Source organism: Macrobrachium nipponense, chromosome 5 (genome assembly GCF_015104395.2).
Source record: "Macrobrachium nipponense isolate FS-2020 chromosome 5, ASM1510439v2, whole genome shotgun sequence".
Classification (NCBI taxonomy): domain Eukaryota; kingdom Metazoa; phylum Arthropoda; class Malacostraca; order Decapoda; family Palaemonidae; genus Macrobrachium; species Macrobrachium nipponense.
The window spans coordinates 13,662,091-13,683,340 of NC_061107.1; the positions used below are offsets into that span (position 1 = coordinate 13,662,091).

Genomic DNA, 21,250 nt, shown 5'->3' on the forward strand with positions numbered 1-21,250 from the left:
AGAGAAAGATTTTAATTTTCATTTTGGCAGCTTTTGTGGAAAAGAAAAATAACCAAAGTATATGCTTTGTTCAGAAGATTGACATAAACTTTAAATGTGTTTATTTTAGGCTGTGTAAACTGTTTTGTATCACCACTTACATCTCTATTTTCAGTATTTAATATTGAAATTAGAACATCCAGCTGTGGTAAAGACGATAACGTTTGGAAAATATGAAAAAACCCACGTGTGCAATGTTAAGAAGTTTCGAGTTTATGGTGGTCTATCTGATGATAATATGGTGCTTCTTTTAGAAAGGTTAGTAAAAATGAAGGATATCTTATGTTTATTTTTAAAAACTTCTAATTATTGCTATACTATACAGTAGATTTATTACTTAGTAGATTGCTGAGGTTTTTCTAGTTGCCTTTAATGTAATACTATTTCAAAGTGTATTTTTGCCCTAGAGTTATTATCTTTATTGAGGGGTACTGTATTGTATTTGTTGTTGGAATGAAAGTATGTATTGATATCCATGAAAATGCTGCATAGCTAGAAGGAGCTTGAGTGAAGCATTACTCCATCCTGAATTTACTCCAAGACAGTATAGAGATCAGACATTAAATAGCAGAATGCTTATTTTAATGAAGTAGCTTCAAGGATTAGACCTTATTGAAGAGTTTGTGGTAATGTGTATTGAACAGTCACTAGAAAAGCCTAGTCATGGATTTACTTGTATAGGAATTTGATGACTGAGTTTTCATTAGAAAAATGAAAGAATGAAAAGCATTGTACATTAGCATTTGATCTTGAAAGCGAGAATTAAAGATACTGTCAGTCACTTGATATTTATTAGGATGCTGAAAGATTATCCATCAATAAAAGTTATTAATTGATAACTGCTGATTAAGATAATACTTTCCCTTCCCTTATGGAGTAGGTTTTCTTATTCAGCAAAAGGGTGAAGGGAGTAATGTCCTTCAGTATGGATGGTCCTGTCACTACGGCAATGACATCTTAAGGCATAAGTAGATCAAATGTGTAACTGAATAAATGTGTCGAAATGCACAAACTTTTCATAATCTTTGGAAAGTACAGTATTTATAGTTTCTTCTTTTTTCAGTGGACTGAAGAACGACACTGTTTCTGAAACCCTCGTTTTAAAACATACCGTGTCTGGTCACCAATTTCCTTTACGTTTTGTCAAGATTGTTCCACTTCAGGTATGACTTTTCACTTTTGTTCAATGAAGATATTTTTTAACTTTCAGATATTCATTTTTACAACTACAGTGGGCCCCCCTATTCGCGGTCTCCGGATTCGTGGACTCGCGCATTCGCTGATTTCTCTCTGGAACATATCCACCCATTATTCACGTGAAATTCGCGTATTCGCTGTATTTTTTTATGAGAAATATCCACAAATTCCTGTGTTTTTTATCAATTTCATCATAAAATGCACTTTTTCTGATAAAACTATTAAAAAACCAGGTATAAACATTTTTAGTGGGTTTTTTTCGAGTTTTAACTAACAAAATAAGCCATTTTAAGCGTTTTTATAGGACTTTCAACTATTTGTGGATTCTAGCTATTCGTAGGGGGTCTGGCACACATCCCCCGTGAATACCGGGGGGGAGCACTGTACATACATCAACCTACTTACTTTTTAACTTTCAGATATTAATTTTTAAAACTACATACACCAACCTACTTACAAACAAGTTATGTTCCAGATGGCCATTTTTGTATGTTGAATTGTTTGTAAGTTTGTCAGTGTGCTCTTCATGCCAATTTAAGTATAGGATATAAAATCAATATAGTACTGTATGTTTTTTCATCCTAAAACAATATGCACTATACATATATTACTGTATGTATAGAGTAGGTACTCAAAATAAAATTTAATCTTGTGAATGGCAAAAGCAAGTGTTCTAAACAGTTGTAATTTGCAATTCTGGTTGTTTTTATCTCTGAATATTTGTAAGTAGGGTGGTGTATGCAAATATTGACACTTTGTTACTTTAATATATTGCCAAGGTAAGTCATTTGGTTTTTCTTTGTTTTTTCTTTGTTATTTTTTCTTTTAATGTACATATTATTGTTCACCCATGGGGAGCGATGGATGGGTCTGGATTAAAATGGCCTTGGGCAGTCAGTGTTGAGTGGATCCCTCTAATTAAGGATATAAAAGTAATTATAATTGCAAATGAGAACCTATAAATTAAAAATGGTAGAAAGATAATTCATCTGTAATTAACTTGTGTATGCAACCTAGTGTATGTAACTTCTGACATCAAGCCTGTTTAAAACCTTGTAGTTTCAAACCGAATTACTTAAGGAATTGCTATTATCATTGCTTTAAGGCTAAGTGATGATTATTATTTGGAATGAATCTTACCTGCTGTTAAAGTTAGTTTATATCTTTGCACCATTAGGTGTGAAGATGTATGCTAACTTTACCAGTAGGTAAGTATCCAAATAATTAAATTTATGATGAAAATTATCATATTTTAAATTTTTTCATTCTCAAGTCAGCTATAAACTCTTGGAGTTTATTAAAAAGTAGAAATTTGTTAATTTGTTTGAGAAATATAACTTTTTGGTCATGAGTTACAAGAATTATAGATGATCTTTTAGTTCTCATGCTTGTGAGCCTTGTTAACATTTGTTTCACTTTCCTTGCAGTCTTGGGGCTCAACTTTTAATTTTAGCATCTGGCATGTTTCGCTTGGTGGGTGCGATGACAGGGCTGTAGTTCAAAAATGTATGAACTGGTATACAACAGTAAGTATAGAATTTGTCCTTTTTAAACATGCAACTTTCCAGCCTTTGCTATGTAATTGTAAGACCGCAATACTATTCAGTTCTGCCTCTGCCTACCTTTGATGAAAGCCTTGATTTTATTTAGAACACAGTTGTGTTCATACATATTTGATATTAATTTCAATTCCTCCTCTGTTTCTAGTACAGGGAAAGGGAAGCAATTCGTTTATGTCTAAAGCATTTTCGACAGCACAATTATACAGAAGCTTTCGAATCGCTCGAAAAACGAACTAGGGTTACGTTAGAAGACCCAAGACTAACAAGATTACATGATCTACTAGTATGTCAAGGAGACTTCGATGGCTGTGAGCTCTTAATAGCTGATGCTGCGCGAGGTGTGTTCAGTTTTTTTTGTGTCTATGATATGAATACTCTTATGTTTTATGATTAGTTTATCCAGACCTCTGAGCTTAACAACAGCTCTTCTCGGGAGTTTTTTTACTGTTCTTTATTAATCTGTAGGATTTATAGAATTTGACCTTTTAATTATTGAAAAAACTTATTTGTTCATGAAACTTACCTGTCAGATATATATATAGCTGTATTTTCTGAAGTCCGACAGAATTTCGAAAACTTCCGGCACACAGTGATCGGCCAGGTGGTTAGTACCCATTCCCGCCGCTGGGAGGCGGGTATCAGGAACCATTCCCATTTTCTATTCATAATTTTTCTGTCGCCGGTGCTGGAAACACCTGTTTTCAGTACCTCCGTCTTAGGATTTTGGAAACTTCATTGCCGCTAAATATCCTAATTGTCTTTTGATTTATTTACTTGGATTTGTGGCTAGGCATACGCTATCTTAAATTGATTTGAATTTGATTCATTTTTGTATATCTGAATCTAGTTAGGCTAGTTTCAGAGGGTGTTGTCTGCTAAGATAGGGTGTGGCTACCGAAAGCTTCGGTAGTTCCGCACTTGGTATGCACGAGGGGTATAGGTCTTGCTTCTTTGTTGAGATTTGTCATGTAAGGAGTGTGAGACTTTGTCTAATTCCGTAAGGAAGATGTATGATTCGGATGTATGCAATTAATCAGTAAACAAAAGTCAGGGTAGGCGGTAACCTTCATGTAGACTTATTTTGCCTAACCCTGTAGTATGGCCTACGGGCTATAAATATGTCTCGAGAGGTAATGCCCTTTACGTTATAGATTCCATCTGTATCTTGGAATCTAAGGTGCTCGCTCTCCTATCATTGTGGTGAAGAGTGCTACTTCTGTAGTTGTTACTCCTAACCCTGTAATGTTGCCTTCGGGCCCTGAACAGTGTCTGTAGAGGGTATTGCCCTTTCTCTGATACTCTATCGATTCGTAACTTAGAATCGAAAGTGCTGGCTTTGGAGAGCAAAAGTGAAGTGGCTAAGTGCAGTGACAGTGCCCCTTGTGTAGTGGAGGGTGCGTCAGATCGGCCTTATTTCGCCTATAGGCCAGGACCTCTGCTTGACTCCAGGAACAGGGAGAGAGCATGTCGAAAGCCGAAGGAGGGTTACAAGGAACCCCACCGATCTGACATGCCTTCGGCAGACCTGAAGATACCTCCCAGGCTGCCAAAGTGCGTGCACGTGCACGAATCCTGAAGGATTGCTTCTCGTCCTCCGAAGCGTCCTCCCTGCGCAGGGGTTGGAGCTTTCGGAAGGACTCGCGCCCTCTAAATAGAAGCTTTATAGAAGAGGACGCTTCACTTCCTCACTGTCTCTCTCGTCTCTCTCTCTCTCTCTCTCTCTCGTTCTCTCTCTCTCATCTCTCTCTCTCTCTCGTCATTCGTTGCAGTGAGAAGTAAGAAGGCGAACGTCGCCTGAACTCGTGTACGTCTTTCCACCGAGAAAAGGGAAAGCAAGTCATAGTAGCAGGACGCTTTTGAGCGCGGACGTCCTAGCTTTGTTGCTGTGAGAATAAGAAGGCGTTCCCTCGCCCCTCGTATTCTCACACGATCAACCCTTCACCTGAGACTGCTTCGTGCAGTCGGTTTTCTCTCCGAGATGTCTCTCGCTCTTCCCTGAAGGCAGTTTCTCTCGCTGCATTGACGCCTGTCAGGAGCGTGACGCTTTTCTGCACGTTCTTTTGACGCGCGGCTTGAACGGGACGCTCGGATGGACGCCAGGCGTGTGCGGGGGCACGCTAAGCGCACCGGATGCACGCCAAGTGCGCGGCAATTGGACGCCGAGCGCAAGCCAGTGGACGCCGAGCGTGCGCCAGCGCACGCCAGGTGTGTCGCCTGGCTGAACGTTTCTTTTAACTCTTCAAGCTGATTTGGGCCTAAAGATTTTTTACCTACCTTCGGTGATCCCTTCTACCTCGCCTGCGAAGAATGTGAAGTAAGCAGTGCTTCGGAAGAAGCTTAAAGTGAAAAAGCAACTTAGTTTTCGAAACCCAGCAAGACCACGGGTTTTCGTAAATTCTAGAGGTCTCTGTCAGTTAATATTGCTTTTCGTAAAGTCCAGGATTGGATGGAGTTATGGAAAGCTCAAGGGAAGATCTCTTGCTTTACCGCAGTCAAGACTGCGGTAAGGCAGCTACGGGTTATGTAAAAGCTCGACGTCCTGCACGTCAGGACTCTCGGCAACGTTCAGTAGGATTCTTGCAAAGGCACTCATCAAGAGGACGCTCTTCAGGAAAGCGCAAGACAGGACTTCCTTTGCCATACTGCCAATAAATTTTAAGCGTTAGCAGGCATTAGTTGTGATACGGGAGAGGAAGCTGGTTGGAGAGTTTCTTCCTCTTCCCAGGATAATTTTGCAAGCTTTTAGCCCATCTGAAAGGGCTTTTCAGATGATAGATTTTGTTAGTTCCTAGTTGGGACTACGCTGCCAAATTGAACATCGTCGTTCTACCTGCCGTAAGCCCAGTCTCTTAACAGGATTCTTGCCCCTTCCTCGTTTGAGACGGGAATCGGAAAAATAAAATGCTCGACTTCCTGGATTACGTTTTGTCAATTCAGTGATTTTCCCCCATTGACAATATACTATCATTTTGTCAATTAAGTGGGTATCCTCTCATTGACAAAATATCTCTTTGTCCCGTAATGGGTTAGTTCTCATTGACAAACACCTCAATAACTTTTATTGTGTAAGCCGATAAGCTCTTATTGACAAGATTCGGAAGAGCTCTCATTCATTAATCGCAATCTCGTACAAGACAATGACATAGACTTGTAGACTTCGTCAATGAATGCTTATGTACAAATAACATAAAAGAAGCTGGACCTGTCCGCTTCGATTCTCTGAGATATGTTCATCAAACTTGCCTGTCAGATATGTACGTAGCTGTATTTTCCGAATTCAGCTATAGATATGTCTGCCAGGTAATAGGAAACAAACTTTTATTGTATCATAACAATATCATATTTTGCCTTGCATTATTTTACTACTGGTTGGTTCAAGTCATAAACGCTTGCTGTAGTTACATCTTCGGATGGCAACCGAGAGGTCTATTATTTTAAGGGCATTTAATCGTTACTCCCTGCAGCCTTCCAGGAGTTTCCGATTTATCTTTTACCGTTGTATGGTAGTGTTATGACGACACTAACGTACCTCTATATTTAGTGTTTTCTGTTTCGCTTAAATATACCAGCTTGGGAGTCTCTTTCTTCACCTATTTCTTTGTAGAATAGAGTAGCTGGCAACCCACGCATAACGGTAAGAGATGACAAATGTAAGCTGCTGCTGTCATGTCCTCCAGTCCAACCCAGCCAGTACCAGCTCGGTTTCTCGCTCTCATGCGCGGTAGGTAAACGTCTCTCTCTCCTGCGGGATTGACTAACTAACCGTATCTCTGTGCTGGCGGTTACGTCTCTCTCCTGTGGGATTGACTGACTAACTGTATCTCTGCCCTACAATCACGGTCTTTAGCCTTAGATTGAGGGGATTTCTTACATGAATAAATAAACATTGCATTTGTTTTGCCTTTCTATGTTTAACAGAGATATCTCTTATTTCTTTCGGTGCTCGTTACCGCACGGTATAGGGCTACGAGTCTACCGCCGCAATATTGCACTATTATATGCTCTCCTGCTTAGGCAAAGCGCAGCCTTATTAGGGAAGTAAGCATACTCGGTGAGGGAATGGATGAGCTGCTGGGGACCATTTCCTTACTGAAGAAGTTTGTTTCCCTGAATAGACTGCAATTCCGATCTCTACAGTTTTTTCCTACCGGGAAACTGAATTTTGTACATGAACTTTCCTGTCAGACATATACTTAGCTTACGTCTCTGACGTCACGACAGAATTCAAAACTCGCGGCTAACGCGACAGGTAGGTCAGGTGATCTACTACCTACCCGCCGCTGGGAGGCGGTGTAAGAACCATCATACCTTTCTTGCCAGATTTTTTCTGTCGTCGGTGTCGACCACACCTGTTGTCGGTACCTCTTGACAGTTGGATTCTTTTCTCGTTTTCGCCTGATTGTTTCTACGGACTTTTGGTGAAGTACCCGATCTTTTGGCCTGGCATTCGCGATTTGTGGACAGTTATTGGACTTTTCTTTGGATTTTTCTTTGGATTTTTCTTGGATTCATGATGTCTGATGTTGATACTAAGAAAACTGCTATGTTTAGAGTTTGGTTGTATGACTGAGTGTAAGGTGAGGCTACCGAAAGCTGCGGTAGACCCTCACACGGTATGTTTGAAGTGTAGAGGGAATGAATGCACCTTTAATAACCCTTGTAATGAATGTGAAAAGCTGAATGAGGATGAATGGAAGTCTTTGTCTTCCTACTTGAGGAAGCTTGAAAAGGATAAAGTTAGGAAAGCTTCTTCCAGGAGCAGTAGTAGATCTCGTATTAGCGAGTTGGATGTAGATAATCCTATTTTAGAAGTAGCTCCTTTGTCAGTTTCAGCTCCTGCTCCCTGCACCGAAGCCGAAGATGCGCCTTCGGAAGTGGCCTCAATGAAAGCCACCATTCGCAGTATGGAGAGGAAAATCAAGCAACTAGAAGGTAAGAGTGATTCCAATAGTGATTTGTGCAGTGAACCCAGTGCAGTGGAGGGTGCGTCTGATCGGCGCCCTAATGCTTCCAGGCCTAGACCTCTTCCAGACTCCCAGTCCCAGTGGAGGAGGAAAGTCGAAAGCCGCAGGAAGGTTAGGGAGCATCCCCAACGGTCAGGCGTCCCCTCGGTAGTTCCTGTTGATCGTTCCCAGGCTACCTTGGATCGCTCCAAGAGAGAAATTTTGCGCCAGTGCTTCTCGTCGTCGCCTTCGCCTTCTCCTAAAAGAGGATGGAGCTCTTCGGAAGCCTCGCGCCCTTCGAAGAGAGCCTGGAACGCTCCCTGCGCACGCCCTTCCAGCCCTGAAGTTTTTTCGGAAGAGCCTGAGGTGGAAGCGAAGAAGCGTAAGAGATCTCAGGAGTATCGTTCCCCGAGCGGAGATCGAGCCTCGTCTCCTGTTCACGAGTTTGTGAATTCTCCTGCAAGGGTGTTGGCTAACCTTTCAGGCGCAGATTTCGGCTCTGGCTGGCTCTATTTGCTGTCTTCTCGTCGCAGGAAGGATGTCTCGCTTCCTGTAAAGAAGTCCAGGCTCCCCTCTCCTGACTCTCGCTTTTCGACGGAAGAGGCGCGCTCACCTGTGCGTTCGGATTATCGCAGGAGGCTTTCTGCTTCGGACAAGATCACATCTGCGTCTAAGCGACATTCGCCTGACAGACAAGTTTCTCCTTCGGACAAGGAGCAAACTGCGCCGTAGGAGAGTCCTCACCCTACAGACGCTCTTCTCGAGACAGGAATCGCTCCCCTTGACAGGCGCCAAGAGCCTAGTAGGCACTACTCACCTCGTAGCCGCTCCTCGTCTCGCCTCCACTCTCCGGTTGACAAGCGCCCTAATCGGACAGGCGCCTTTCGCTGGACAGGCGTCAAGAGCTTGTTAGGCGCGTTTCGCCTGGCAGGCGCTCTTCTCCTGACTTTTACTCGCCTCGAGTCAGGCGCCGAGAGCCTAGCAGGCGCTTCTCCCCCTGGTAGGCGCTCACTAGTAGGCGCTCGTCACCAGAAATTCTCTCGCCTCGGTTCAGGCGCCAAGAGCCTGGTAGGCGCTTTTCGTATGGCAGGCGCAGTTCGCCTGGTACCGCTCTCCTTTGGATAGGCGCCAAGAGCCTGATAGAATTTCTTCTTCAAACAGGCGCTCTGCACCTGACTTGCCGCCTGACTCCTTTTAGGCTTCAAGGATCTGGGAAACGCACTCTCCAGACAAGAAGGATGTTGCAAGTAGACACTTGCCTGAAGCATTGTCTCCAAGACGTATACGTCCAACTGCCTCTAGAGACTCATTTAAGAATAGTCGCGCCTCTAAGGATCAGGAGGGCTCTTCGGCTCAGGAGGAACAGGACCCCTCAAGAAGAAGAAGGACCAAAAGACGCCTCAGTTTCCTCCTATAAGAAACTAACAGAGTTACTCCTGCAAGAGTTTGGAGATATCCTTTCTCCTGTGGCCCCCCCTTACTCCTCTTTCGTTATTCTCCACTTCGAAGACGTCGAAGGTTTCGTCTTGTGTAAGGATGAAACCTACTGTTTCCATGAAGAAGGCGCTGAGAGGTTTTGGGAATGGCTCCTTTCGAAGGAAGAGAAAGGGAAGACGGTTTTTTTCTTTCCCTCCGTCTAAACTGACCGGCAGATTGGGATTCTGGTACGAATCGGGAGAACCATTAGGCCTCGCTCTCCCTTCGTCTGCGGACTCGGACTTCTCCTCATTAGTGGATTGCTGCTCGTCGTTCCGCCCTCTTGTCCGCCAAGACTACGTGGGGAATGAACGAACTTGACCACTTACTGAAGGGAATGTTCCGAGTCCTGGAAGTTTTCAACTTCCTTGATTGGTCTTTTAGGTGTGCTGGCTAATAAGACCAAGACCCCAGATGCTCTGTCTCCTGAAGATCTTAACTGTGTACTCACTTGCATGGATAAAGCAGTGAGATACGGATCGAGTGAAGTCTCCTCACTGTTTGAGCTGGAGTGCTTAAGAAACGGTCGGTCTACTGTTCGTTTCTCACGAAGGCAGTGTCTCATGCACAAAGGGCATCGCTCTTGTATGCTCAACTCTCTCCTCTCTGTCCCAAGAAAATTATCCAAGATATCTCGAGTGCCCTTTCAGCTAAGGCTACTCAGGACATGTTAGCCCAGGCGCCAGGAAACCTCGCTCTGTCTTCCAACCCAAGACCAGAAAGAGACTCCTCTGAGACAGGAGCCCTTTCGAGGAGGACCCGCTGTCAGAGGTTCTGCAACCAGAGGGACTAGACCTTTTAAGAGAGGTAAAACCTTCTCTAAGTCAGTCAGAGGGAAGAAATAGCGGTCAAGGACTCCAGACATCAGTGGGTGCCAGACTACTGAAATTTGCCGACGTCTGGGCCCACAAAGGGGCGGACAATTGGTCCCTTTCGATTGTCAGCAAAGGATACCTCATTCCCTTCTCGTCAAGACCACCATTGACGACAACTCCGAGGGAGTTGGTAGCCAAGTACAAGGACCCCATCATGAATCAAGCCCTTTCTCTAGCAGTAGATCTCATGCTAGAGAAGGAGGCTATAGAACTAGTGAAAGATCCCCGCTCTGCGGGCTTTTACAACAGACTTTCCTAGTTCCGAAGAACTCAGGAGGATGGAGACCGGTGTTGGATGTAAGCGCCCTGAACGTCTTTGTGGAAAAGAGGAAGTTCGCCATGGAGACAACTTCCTCAGTGTTAGCGCTCTTCGTCCAGGGGACTGGATGGTGTCTCTAGACCTTCAGGACGCTTACTTTCATGTGCCGATCCATCCTTCTTCACGGAAGTATCTACGCTTCATGATGGGAGGAAACATCTTTCCAATTCAAGGCCCTGTGCTTCGGCCTATCAACTGCACCCCAAGTTTTCACGGGGTAATGAAAAAACGTGGCGCAGTGGCTACATTTGGAGGGAGTGAGGGTGTCGCTTTATCTCGACGACTGGCTAATCAGAGCAGAGTCTCAAGAAAGATGTCTGGAGGACCTTCAAAAGACCCTTACATTGGCAAGTTCGCTGGGACTTCTGGTGAACTTCCAGAAGTCGTCAATTAATCCCCTGTCACTGAGAGGATCTATCTGGGGATTCGGATAGCTTCTCTGGATTTTCGGGCTTTTCCGTCGCCAGAGAGGATAGCTCGTTGCTACGAGAAAACTAACGACCTTCCTAGAGAAAGATGCATGCACAGCGAGGGAGTGGATGAGTCTGCTGGGGACACTCTCCTCGCTGGAGCAATTCGTTTCTCTAGGAAGGTTGCATCTCAGGCCTCTACAGTTCTTCCTATACCAGAACTGGAGGCGTCTCTCCCTAGATCTGGAGTTCTCCTTCAAGATCTCAAGAGAAATCAAGAGAGACCTTCGGTGGTGGAATGGAACGACCCACTTCGATTTGTGGAAGGAATGTCTCTCTACATGCCGAACCCAACCATGTGTTTTGTTTTCCGACGCATCGGAGGCAGGTTGGGGAGCGACACTCGGGACAAGAGAAGTGTCAGGCACCTGGAGGGGATCAGGTGTCCTGGCACATCAACAAGAAAGAGTTGATGGCAGTCTGGATGGCATTGAAAGCCTTCGAACCCCACGTCCGGAATGCAGTAGTGCAGGTCAATTCGGACAACACAACAGCCTTGGCGTACATCAAGAAACAGGGGGGGACGCACTCCTTCTCCCTGTACGAAACAGCAAGGGATCTTCTGCTGTGGTCTCAAACGAGGAAGATCAGTTCTTCTACAGATTCGTACAGGGAGAAAGGAACGTTCAGGGCCGATCTCCTGAGCAGGAAGAATCAACTCCTGCCTTCCGAGTGGACCTCCCTCCACTCAGAAGTATGCCAAGACCTGTGGAGAAGATGGGGCCAGACCTCACATCGATCTCTTTGCAACAGCAAAGAACGCAAGAATCGAACTTTATTGCTCCCCGATCTCAGACCCAGGAGCAGTTTTCAGTGGATGCGTTTCTCCTAGATTGGACAGGGCTAGACGTCTACGCCTTTCCCCCCTTCAAAGTACTAGGACAAACCCTCAAGAAATTTGCTATCTCGGAGAGGACAAGATGACGCTAGTAGCTCCGTTCTGGGCCCGCCCAAGATTGGTTCACAGAGGTACTGGAATGGTTGGTGGACTTTTCCAAGAGCACTTCCACAAAGACAAGATTTGCTCAAACAACCCCACTTCGACAGGTATCACAGAAACCTCCCCGCTCTCAATCTGACTGGCTTTCGACTGTCAAAAGTCTTGTCAGAGCGAAGGGGTTTTTCGACAAAAGCTGCTAAGGCTATCGCCTCAGCTAGAAGACCTTCGACCCTTAAAGTCTACCAGTCGAAGTGGGACGTCTTTCGCCGTTGGTGCAGGAAACAGAAGTTTTCCTCTTCCAGATACCTCTGTGACTCAGATAGCAGATTTCCTAGTTTTCCTCAGAGAAAAAATGCGGTTTGGCAGTATCTACTATCAAAGGATACCGTAGCATGCTGGCTGCGGTGTTCAGACATAGGAATTTAGATCTTTCGAATAACAAGATCTTCATGATCTATTAAGATCTTTTGAATCTTTCCAAGAAAACTTCGAACGAAGTTCCAAGTTGGAATCTGGATGGTTCTTTCGTTTCCTGAGGTCCGCTAGGTTTGAACCACCACATTTAGCCTCCTTCAAAGATCTCACGAGGAAAGCTCTCTTCTCATGGCTTTAGCATCTGCTAAAAGGGTTAGTGAGATTCATGCCCTAGAAGGAAGGGTAGGTTTCAAAAGGAGATTCCGTGGTTTGTTCCTTCCTTCCTTCGTTTTTAGCAAAAAATGAGAACCCTCAAATCCTTGCCAAGGAACTTTGAGGTTCGTGGTTTGTCTGCCCTAGTACGGGGAAGAACCTGAAAAGAACTCTTTGCCCTGTTAGGAGTTTAAAATACTACCTTCAGAAGAAGAAAACCCTTAAGGGCATTGAGGACAGACTATGGTGCTCTGTAAAGGACCCCAGCAGACCATTGTCGAAAAATGCGCTGTCTTTCTTCATTAGAAGTGTTGTGAAAGAAGCACATAGATCTTGTAATGAAGAACATTTCAAGCTCTTAAAGTCAAGGCTCATGAAGTGAGAGCAATAGCCACTTCCTTGGCCTTTAAGAAGAATATGTCTCTTCAGAATCTGATGAAAACTACATTCTGGAGATGTAATTCAGTATTCGCCAACCCACTACCTAAAAGAGTCGTAGTATTACGTATGACGAGTGCTTCGCGTTAGGCCCGTACGTATCGGCGGATTCGGTGCTGGGGCAGGGAGCTGGAACATATCCTTAGTAGTTTTTTCCCTTGTATTTTTTGGTAATTGAGTTCCATATGGTTGTATGAAAAATGATGCAGGTAGGCATCTTTTTTCGTTTTCGTAATGCTAATAACGTTAGTTTGGTTAGGTGATCGGATTTGGTTTGAAGCTCCCTGCGTTGGTAGTGGACAGGTTCTGTCATAGAAGAGGGCGAACCCCCATTGACATGATCCGACTTTGATTCTACTAAGTAAGGCGGATATCAAGTCCCGTTAGTAGACCCAAAGAGTCTTTTCAGCTGTAGGTCACGCCCTCGCTGTAGCTCTTATGGCTAGGCAGACTAATAGACAGTATCTATGAAGTCTTCAGCCTAAACAGGTAAGAACCAAGGTTATGTTTATCCTACAACAGGTGTTGTTTTACCTTTTCTTTGTTATTTTCTGTCTTGTACCCTCCACCAAGGGTGTCAATCAGCTAAGTATATGTCTGACAGGAAAGTTCATGTACAAAAATGATATTGTTATTTTACAATAAAGTTTTGTACATACTTACCTGGCAGAACATATACGATTGATGGCCCGCCCAGCCTCCCCTCAGGAGACAGGTATAAAGAGAGAAAAAATCTGGCAAGAAAGTATGATGGTTCTTACACCCGCCTCCCAGCGGCGGGTAAAGGTAGATCACCTGACCTACCTGTCGCGTTAGCCGCGAGTTTTGAATTCTGTCGTGACGTCAGAGACGTAAGCTAAGTATATGTCTGCCAGGTAAGTATGTACAAAACTTTATTGTAAATAACAATATCATTTTTATCAAAGATCTAGGGAATGATTCTGAACATCTCTCAGTGTGTCATGTATCACCTGAAGTGATAGAGAGGTGCCGGACAACTGGAGAGGTTTCAGATGTCCTGGAACATAATCTGAAAGAAGTGGAAGCAATTCGGTGTCGTCCCTCCAGTCTTTGAAACGAGTTTTTGGAACCAGTGGTGCCAGATCAACTCTGAAATTCCACAGCTCTCTCATATCTTAAGGAGTATCTTCTCTCGGTCCCTGTTCGAGTTTACGAGAAAGAGCCTATTATAACAGCAGGCATAGAACGTAACGATCCTCTAGAGGTTCGTTACAGGATTGCAATAGTCCGTACGAATCGTCTCAATTGAAGGCAGCAACTACTGACTTCCGAGTGGAATCTTTCTTTAGAAGTATGTTGAGAGTTGTGGAGACTTTAGGGACGTCCTTATTTCATTCATCTCTTCGCTATGTTGAGGATGAAGAGGCTTCTTATTCTCGATCCGGGAGCGGTAGCATTAACGCCATCCTATATTTTGAAGGATGTAATAAGATGATTTATGACGCCACAGGGAGCGACAATGACGCTGATCGCCCCATGTTGGCTTTCTTGATCCTGGATTCACAGAGGTTCACTTCCTTCCTAGTTCACTTTCCAAAGACCTTTTCTGAGAGAGTTGGTCTACTCTATCACGAAAGGTACCTATAACCTCTCCGCTCTGAGTCTGACTACGTTCAGACTTTCGAGATGTTTGACAGGAATAAGATTACCGTCTTCCCTTTCCGTCTGAAGAATGGGATAAGCTGCAGTCACAACTATTATAGAATACGCAGATATGTTGTTGACGGCCTTTGGGCCTCAGAGATTTGCTTCTGTCAAACAACAAAGCCCTTCACGATCTTTGAGTTCTGTAGTATCTCGGAACTCGCTCACCTCTACTTTTTGTCTCACCTGTTTTCTTGGAGTCAGACACTCGTGGGAGAGCAGGCGACATATAGCAGCCCTGAGTTTCTTGTTGACGAAGTCGGTTGCGTATGTACACCCCGATGATCGTGTAACATGTGACCAGATTGGACTGTCAGGCATTCGTCCTTCGGGACTGAATCGCATTTTTTTGCTCCTCGCTCCTTTCTCCTGGCACCAGAAGCTCGAGTCAGGAGTTGCTCAGGAGTTGATTCGCTGACGACGTTGGGTTGCGTTGACACACCCCCCAAAGTTTGCTTAGCCTGAATCGCCCAGGCAGTCCAGACACTCATCCTTCAGCGAAGAATAGTGCCTTATGGTCTCAGGGTACAGCCTTGCTGTCCTTGATTCGTCTGACTGGTCAACTGGTCGGTCACCTGACTTTAGTACAGACGGACCGACTGTGTATGTCCAGAATTGAAAGCTTTCAATATGGAACTTAGACATTAAGTCTGAAGTTCTTGATGTCAAAGTATTCGAACCTCTCCTACCTGTTTACTTCTTGCACGTGATCAGAAAGGCCTTCTAACCACCCTAGATACGACAAAGGGGTTAGTGAGGTTTTCAGCCATCGTCAGAAGTTTTGGCTTTAGAGAACACAAGGCGGTGGTGTTCTCTAAGCCTTCCGTTGTGGCCTAGGAATGGAAACCCGTCTTGTCCTTGGGCCAGAACGCTTGGAATCAAGGATGGCACAAGTTAGTGGCAGGAGCCAGAGAGAGTCCTGTGCCCTGTCGGGTCTCTCAAGTTTTATTTACATAAAACTCAAGAAAGTAGAAGTCCTTCGGGCAATCTGCAGTGTCCGAAAAAGACCAGACTTGCCCTATAGAAGAACACCCTGGCTTTATTGTTAAGGAGTTCTTTCAAAAAAGCTCCTTCATTGTGTTTGCACAAAGATTTGAAATCTTTGATTTGAATGCTTATGAGGTGAGGGCGCGGCCTCGGAAGCATTTCAACAGAGCATGGCACTCAGCTAACATCCTGAGTACCATGTTTTAGCGAAGCAAACTCGTGTTCACTTCACACTCCCTGCGAGATGTGAAGATGGCATATGAGATCTGCTGCTCGCTAGGGCCATACGTGTCTGCAGACACAATCTTGGGGGCAAGAAGTACCACTCATCCTATCCTGTAGAAAAGGGTTAGGAAGAGCTCTTAATTTAGTTGTTGAGTCGCCGACAACGGCGACTTCTTACTCTTTAAGCCTTAGTTAACACCTTAAATTTTGGCTATGTTTGGTCAGGTGGTGATATATATATTTATTTTACTTCTTAGCCCTCATGGTATGGTCAATATGGTCTAGTCCACGTCGTGGTCTCGCCCCTGTTGACAGATCAATCTGGAGTGCACCAGCTATATAGGTTTCTACCTCGCTGGCACCTCTGTAGCACAAGCAGACTTACGTAGCAGTAACCACGAAGCCAGCTATGCTAACAGGTGGAACCAAGATGTAAATCATCTGCATGCATTTGTTTCCCAAAATCCTTCTATTCTGTCCCTTCCCACCTCCAACGGTGGGATTCAGCTATATATATATCTGACAGGTAAGTTTCATGAACAAAATGATATTGTTATGATACAATAAAGTTTGTTCATACTTACTTGGCTGATATATAATTAAGTACCCACCCACCTCCCCTCAGGGGACAGTGGAAATAAAAATTATGAATAGAAAATGGGAATGGTTCCTGATACCCGCCTCCCAGCGGCAGGAATGGGTACTAACCACCTGGCCGACCACTGTGAGTGCCGGAAGTTTTTGAAATTCTGTCGGACTTCAGAAAATACAGCTATATATATATCTGCTAGGTAAGTATGAACAAACTTTATTGTATCATAACAATATCATATTATTGGTACTTTTTATTTTAGTATTTTTCTGTAGTCATATCCCTTCTCTTACCCTTATTTCTTTGTGAAAAATCAGTAAGTTAGTTAGGTCCAACATCATTTTTTTCTGATGTTATTTAGAAATCTAGTGTGGCCATCAAGTAGGTTATTTTACTTATATAGTATATATATTTCTCATTATGCTATTGGTACATGGAAACACAGGCTTTGGAAGGCTTTCAGATTAACCATCATCATGTTAATGTGGACCAGTCTTATTGCAAATTTGATAAAGTAACAATCTTTGATTATTGTAGTTTTCTGACTCCAATTGCTATAATCTTATGTTAAAATCTTACGCTGGATATTATTTCAGAGGGCTTATTCCAGCAGTACATTAGTCAGCAAGAATATAAACCACAATGGACGCCCATTATTCCTACGCCTTTGGGGTCTGTGAGTGGTCACCAACGACCTGGCATGAGAGGTGGTCATCAAATGTGTATCGACACAAATACTCAGGTGAATATAAAGTCCCAAAACAATGGGTAACATTGTTTTGGGAACTTATGTCCAATGCATTTTCTCATGTTTGATTTGTAATGTTCTTTCTTTTTGTAACACTGAATAGGCTAGGTAATAGATATTTCTCACCAGAACAGTTGTAATACTAATGTTAATAGAAAAATGTGCTCATGGAATGTTTTTTTCAAAGATAAGTGTGTCATATATTTCATACATCCCTTTTATTTAAAAAAACATTTTCCAAATTAAATGACTATAGCGTAAGTAATCTGATTTTTTCTTAGCATATTGACATACTTTATGCATAGCAAAACTTTTCATTATTATAAGTAAAAAAAATGTTTTAACACCTTTCACAATATATTTTTTGACATTTATGGCAAGAATTATCCAAGTTATGCCTGAAATTAAACTCATTGTTACTTTTTCCTCATCTAGACAATCTACCTCTTTGGTGGATGGGACGGAATGCAAGATCTGAGTGACCTCTGGTCCTATCACATCCCCTCTCAAGAGTGGACCTGCATATCTAGAGATACTCATGCAGAGGTTGGTGTCTGAAATTGTTCACGGTTTCATTGTTACTTTATTTAATATAAAGAATATTGATTAATTTTATCCTTTATAGTATTTCATCCTTTATAATATTTGGAACAAGTAGCTTAATCATAATTAGTGTTATTATACATTAATTTAATGATACCTCTTGTCACATCTCTTAACAATTGTCCAAATATGAGAAGTAAATTTCATACATTCAACTTCCCTGTCAGATATATACTTAGCTATAGACTCCGTCGTCCCGACAGAAATTCAAATTTCGCGGCACACACTACAGGTAGGTCAGGTGATCCCGCCGCCTGCCGCTGGGTGGCAGGAATAGGAACTATTACCAAGTTTTAAGCCAGATTTTTCTCTGTCGCGGTACTAGTAACATCGTTGCTAGTTTCCTCCTGACTTGAATTTCGAATTTCATTACGCCGTTGATCATTTGGACTGCTATTTGGTGACGTATTGGATCTTTGGTTTGGCAAATACACTATTGTGGACTGTTTTTTGGATTTGGCTTTGGAATTTCTCATAATGTCTGACGTGTCGATTTCGTTCAGAGTGTGTGTGAATGAGAATTGTTTTGTGAGACTGCGAAAGCTTCGGTGGATCCTCACACCACTTGTAAAAATTGTAGAGGGATGTATGCTCTCATTGAATACATGTGATGAGTGCAAGAATTTGAATGAGGAGGATGGAAGTTGCTTAATTCCTACCTAAGAAAGTTGGAGAGAGATAGGGCTAGAAAGCCTCTTCCAAGAGTGTAATAGGTCGGTCTCTAACGAGCCAGTTAGCGGACTATTGCCTATTGATAACCCTATTGTTTCCTCCTCCCATACAGCTTTACCTTCCCGATTATCGGACTCGGCAAGCTCAACATCGGAAATTGCGAGTCTGAAAGCTTCGCTTAAACATATGGAACAAAAATTAAAGAACTGGAAGGTAAGTGCAGTGAAAGTGTTCCCAGTGAAGTGGAGGGTGCGTCTGATCGGCTCTGTCTCTCCAGCGGCCTAGACCTCTTTCAAGCTCCCAGACCAGTGGAGAAGAAATGTCGAAAGCAGCAGGGAGGTTTCAGAGAATCCCCACCGGTCAGGCGTCCCCTCGGCAGATCCTGTAGTTAACGTCCCGGGCTGCCAAGGATAGTCATTGGAAAGACGTCCTGAAACAGTGTTTTTCTTCGTCTGATTCCTCATCTAAAAAAGGATGGAGTTCAGATAGATTGTCGAGACCTTCGAAGAGAACTTGGAAGTCTCCTTCATTCGACTCAAGCCCTGAAGAATTTCCGGAAGAATATCCTCGGAAAAGAGGAAGAAGAATGTATATTCAGAAGCTTCTCCTGCATCGGAGGTTGAAAGAGAGACGTAGCTACGAAGATGTTAGAGGATATGCAGAAACAGATATCTTCCCTAGTAGGAGTTCTTAAATCTGATCAGCCTAGAAGGAAGGATAGATTTTCTCCCTATCAAAAGATCCCGTCCTTTAGAACTATCTGAGAGCGCGGACGAGGCGCCTGCCAGAAGCCTGGCGCCAGCCAGACGTCAGGCTACTGTCAAGCGCAAAACGCCGTCAAGGCGACAAGATGTGTATAGGGAAACTTCCTGCTAGGAAGAAAGCACATGAGATGTCCGTATCGAGGAGTAAAATTGGAACTCCCGAAATCGGACGAACTCCTGAAAGGAAGCGCAAAGAGCCTGAAGCGCCTGAAGCGCCTGAAGGGAGGCGCAAAGTAACTGAAGATCCTGGAACTCTTTTGGCGAGGCGAAAAGAGTCTGGAGCGCCTGAAATGAGGCGTAAAGCTCTTCAAGTAAAAGGATTGAGGCGCACGCGCCTGAAAAGCTGAAGTGACTAAAAGGAAATATTTAACTCCTGCAGAGCCTAGAGCGCCTGATATGAAACATAGAGCGCCTGGAGAGCCTAGAACGCCTCAAAGGAAAAGCAAAGAGCCTAGGGAGCCTGAGGCGCCTGAAAGAAGAAGCAAAGCGCCTAAAGAGCCTGAGGCGCCTGAAACGAGGCGCAAAGCGCCTGAAGAGCCTGAAGCGTCCGAATGGAGGCGCAAGGCGCCTGCAAAGCCTGAAGCGGCTGAAACAAGATGTAAAGCGTCTAGAGCGCCTGAAAGCAGGCGCAAGGATTTGTACAACCCAGATACGATTTGGATGAGTTATCGGAGTTTGAAACGACTTGGAGGCTCCTCTTTGGGATTTTTTCTCAAGATCAATTTTTCCCCTGACAGGGCCTCTAGGTGTCGCACAGGTGATCGTAGCCCCTGTCGGGAAGGAATTGATCATGAAAAAAGGGAACGACATTTAAGGACTTCTCCTGGTAGGGACGAAAGTTGTCGCACAGGCGGCCGTCGTCCTTGTCAGGAGGGCCTTAGGGTAAAAGAACAACATCGGCCTTCTCCTGGCAGGGACTCAAGATGTCGCACAAGCGACCGTAGCCCTTGTCAGGTTGCAGCCGGTGTTGCTGCAAGCCCTGTGCATTCCCGAGAGAGGAGTCCTCCGGTCGCACACTCTTCTCCGAATAAAACTCAACCGGAATTAGAGGATGTTTCGGACTCTGAAGAAAACAAGGGGGCAGGTCTTTCTGATTGATAAGATACTAGCAGCCCTCTTGTTAAAAGAATTTGGAGAGTCTCTGAGTCCTGCTGCCCCTCCTTCTCCTCGGTCTTTATTTTCGAGTACGAAGGCTGCGAAGTCTTCCTCTTTCTTGAAGATGCAACCGACCATTTCAATGAAGAGGGCTTTGCAGTCGGTCGGGAATTGGCTTAAAACCAAGGAGGAGGCGGGGAAGACTGTGTTTACCTGTCCCCCTTCCAGGCTATCAGGGAAGAGAGGGATTTGGTATAGCACAGGGGGGGGAATCTATGGGACTTTCTCTTCCCTCATCTGCTGAAGCGGACTTCTCGACCTTGGTGGATTCGGCAAGGAGGCATGCACTTCCAGCAGCCAAAACAAGCTGGACAATGTCTGAAATGGACCATCTCCTCAAGGGAATATTCCATGTCTTGGAAGTTTTTAACTTCCTAGATTGGTCCCTTGGGGCTTTGGCCAACAAGACTCAAGACCTCAGTTTTTGGAAACAGAAGTCTTGCATAGTGTTTTTGGCATGCATGGACAAGGCAGTGCAGGACGATCGGCTGAAGTGGCATCCTTGTTCGGGACAGAGTATTAAAGAAGAGGGCTGTCTTTGGTTCTTTTCTTACCAAAGCAGTCTCTCCAGTACAGAGGGCTTCTCTTTTATACGCCCCTCTGTCTAAACAGCTGTTTCCTTCTCAGTTTGGTAAAGGACATTTCCCATACGCTTACTGAGAAGGAACAACAGGATTTGCTGGTGCATTCTGCTAAGAAGCCTAGGCCAGCTGCTTCTGTCTCGAAGAGGGAGCCAACACCTGCCCAACAGCCCTTTCGAGGTAGAGCTTTTAGCCGAGCCCAAGGAAGAGAGGAGGAGAGAAAAGAGGAAGATCTTCCATTAGAGTTCCAAAGAAGAACGCAAAATGAGATTCCAGTCCTCCAATCACCAGTAGGGGCCAGACTTCTGGGATTCTCGGAAGCATGGGGCTTCAATGAAAGCAGATTCTTGGTCCCTGCAAGTGCTGAGGAAA

At 44.2% G+C, this 21,250-nt stretch overlaps 1 protein-coding gene across 2 annotated transcripts in view; it reads left to right on the forward strand.

Annotated features, from left to right (window-relative positions):
- Positions 1-21,250, forward strand: part of LOC135215213 (muskelin-like) — a 62,830-nt gene that overhangs the window by 16,937 nt on the left and 24,643 nt on the right. For both annotated transcript variants that reach the window (XM_064249714.1, XM_064249715.1), the window contains 6 exons: positions 155-297; positions 1,103-1,202; positions 2,664-2,762; positions 2,944-3,136; positions 16,952-17,097; positions 17,539-17,649. In XM_064249714.1, coding sequence (XP_064105784.1) covers positions 155-297; positions 1,103-1,202; positions 2,664-2,762; positions 2,944-3,136; positions 16,952-17,097; positions 17,539-17,649 — 792 coding nt within the window. The remainder of the gene's footprint in view (positions 1-154; positions 298-1,102; positions 1,203-2,663; positions 2,763-2,943; positions 3,137-16,951; positions 17,098-17,538; positions 17,650-21,250) is intronic.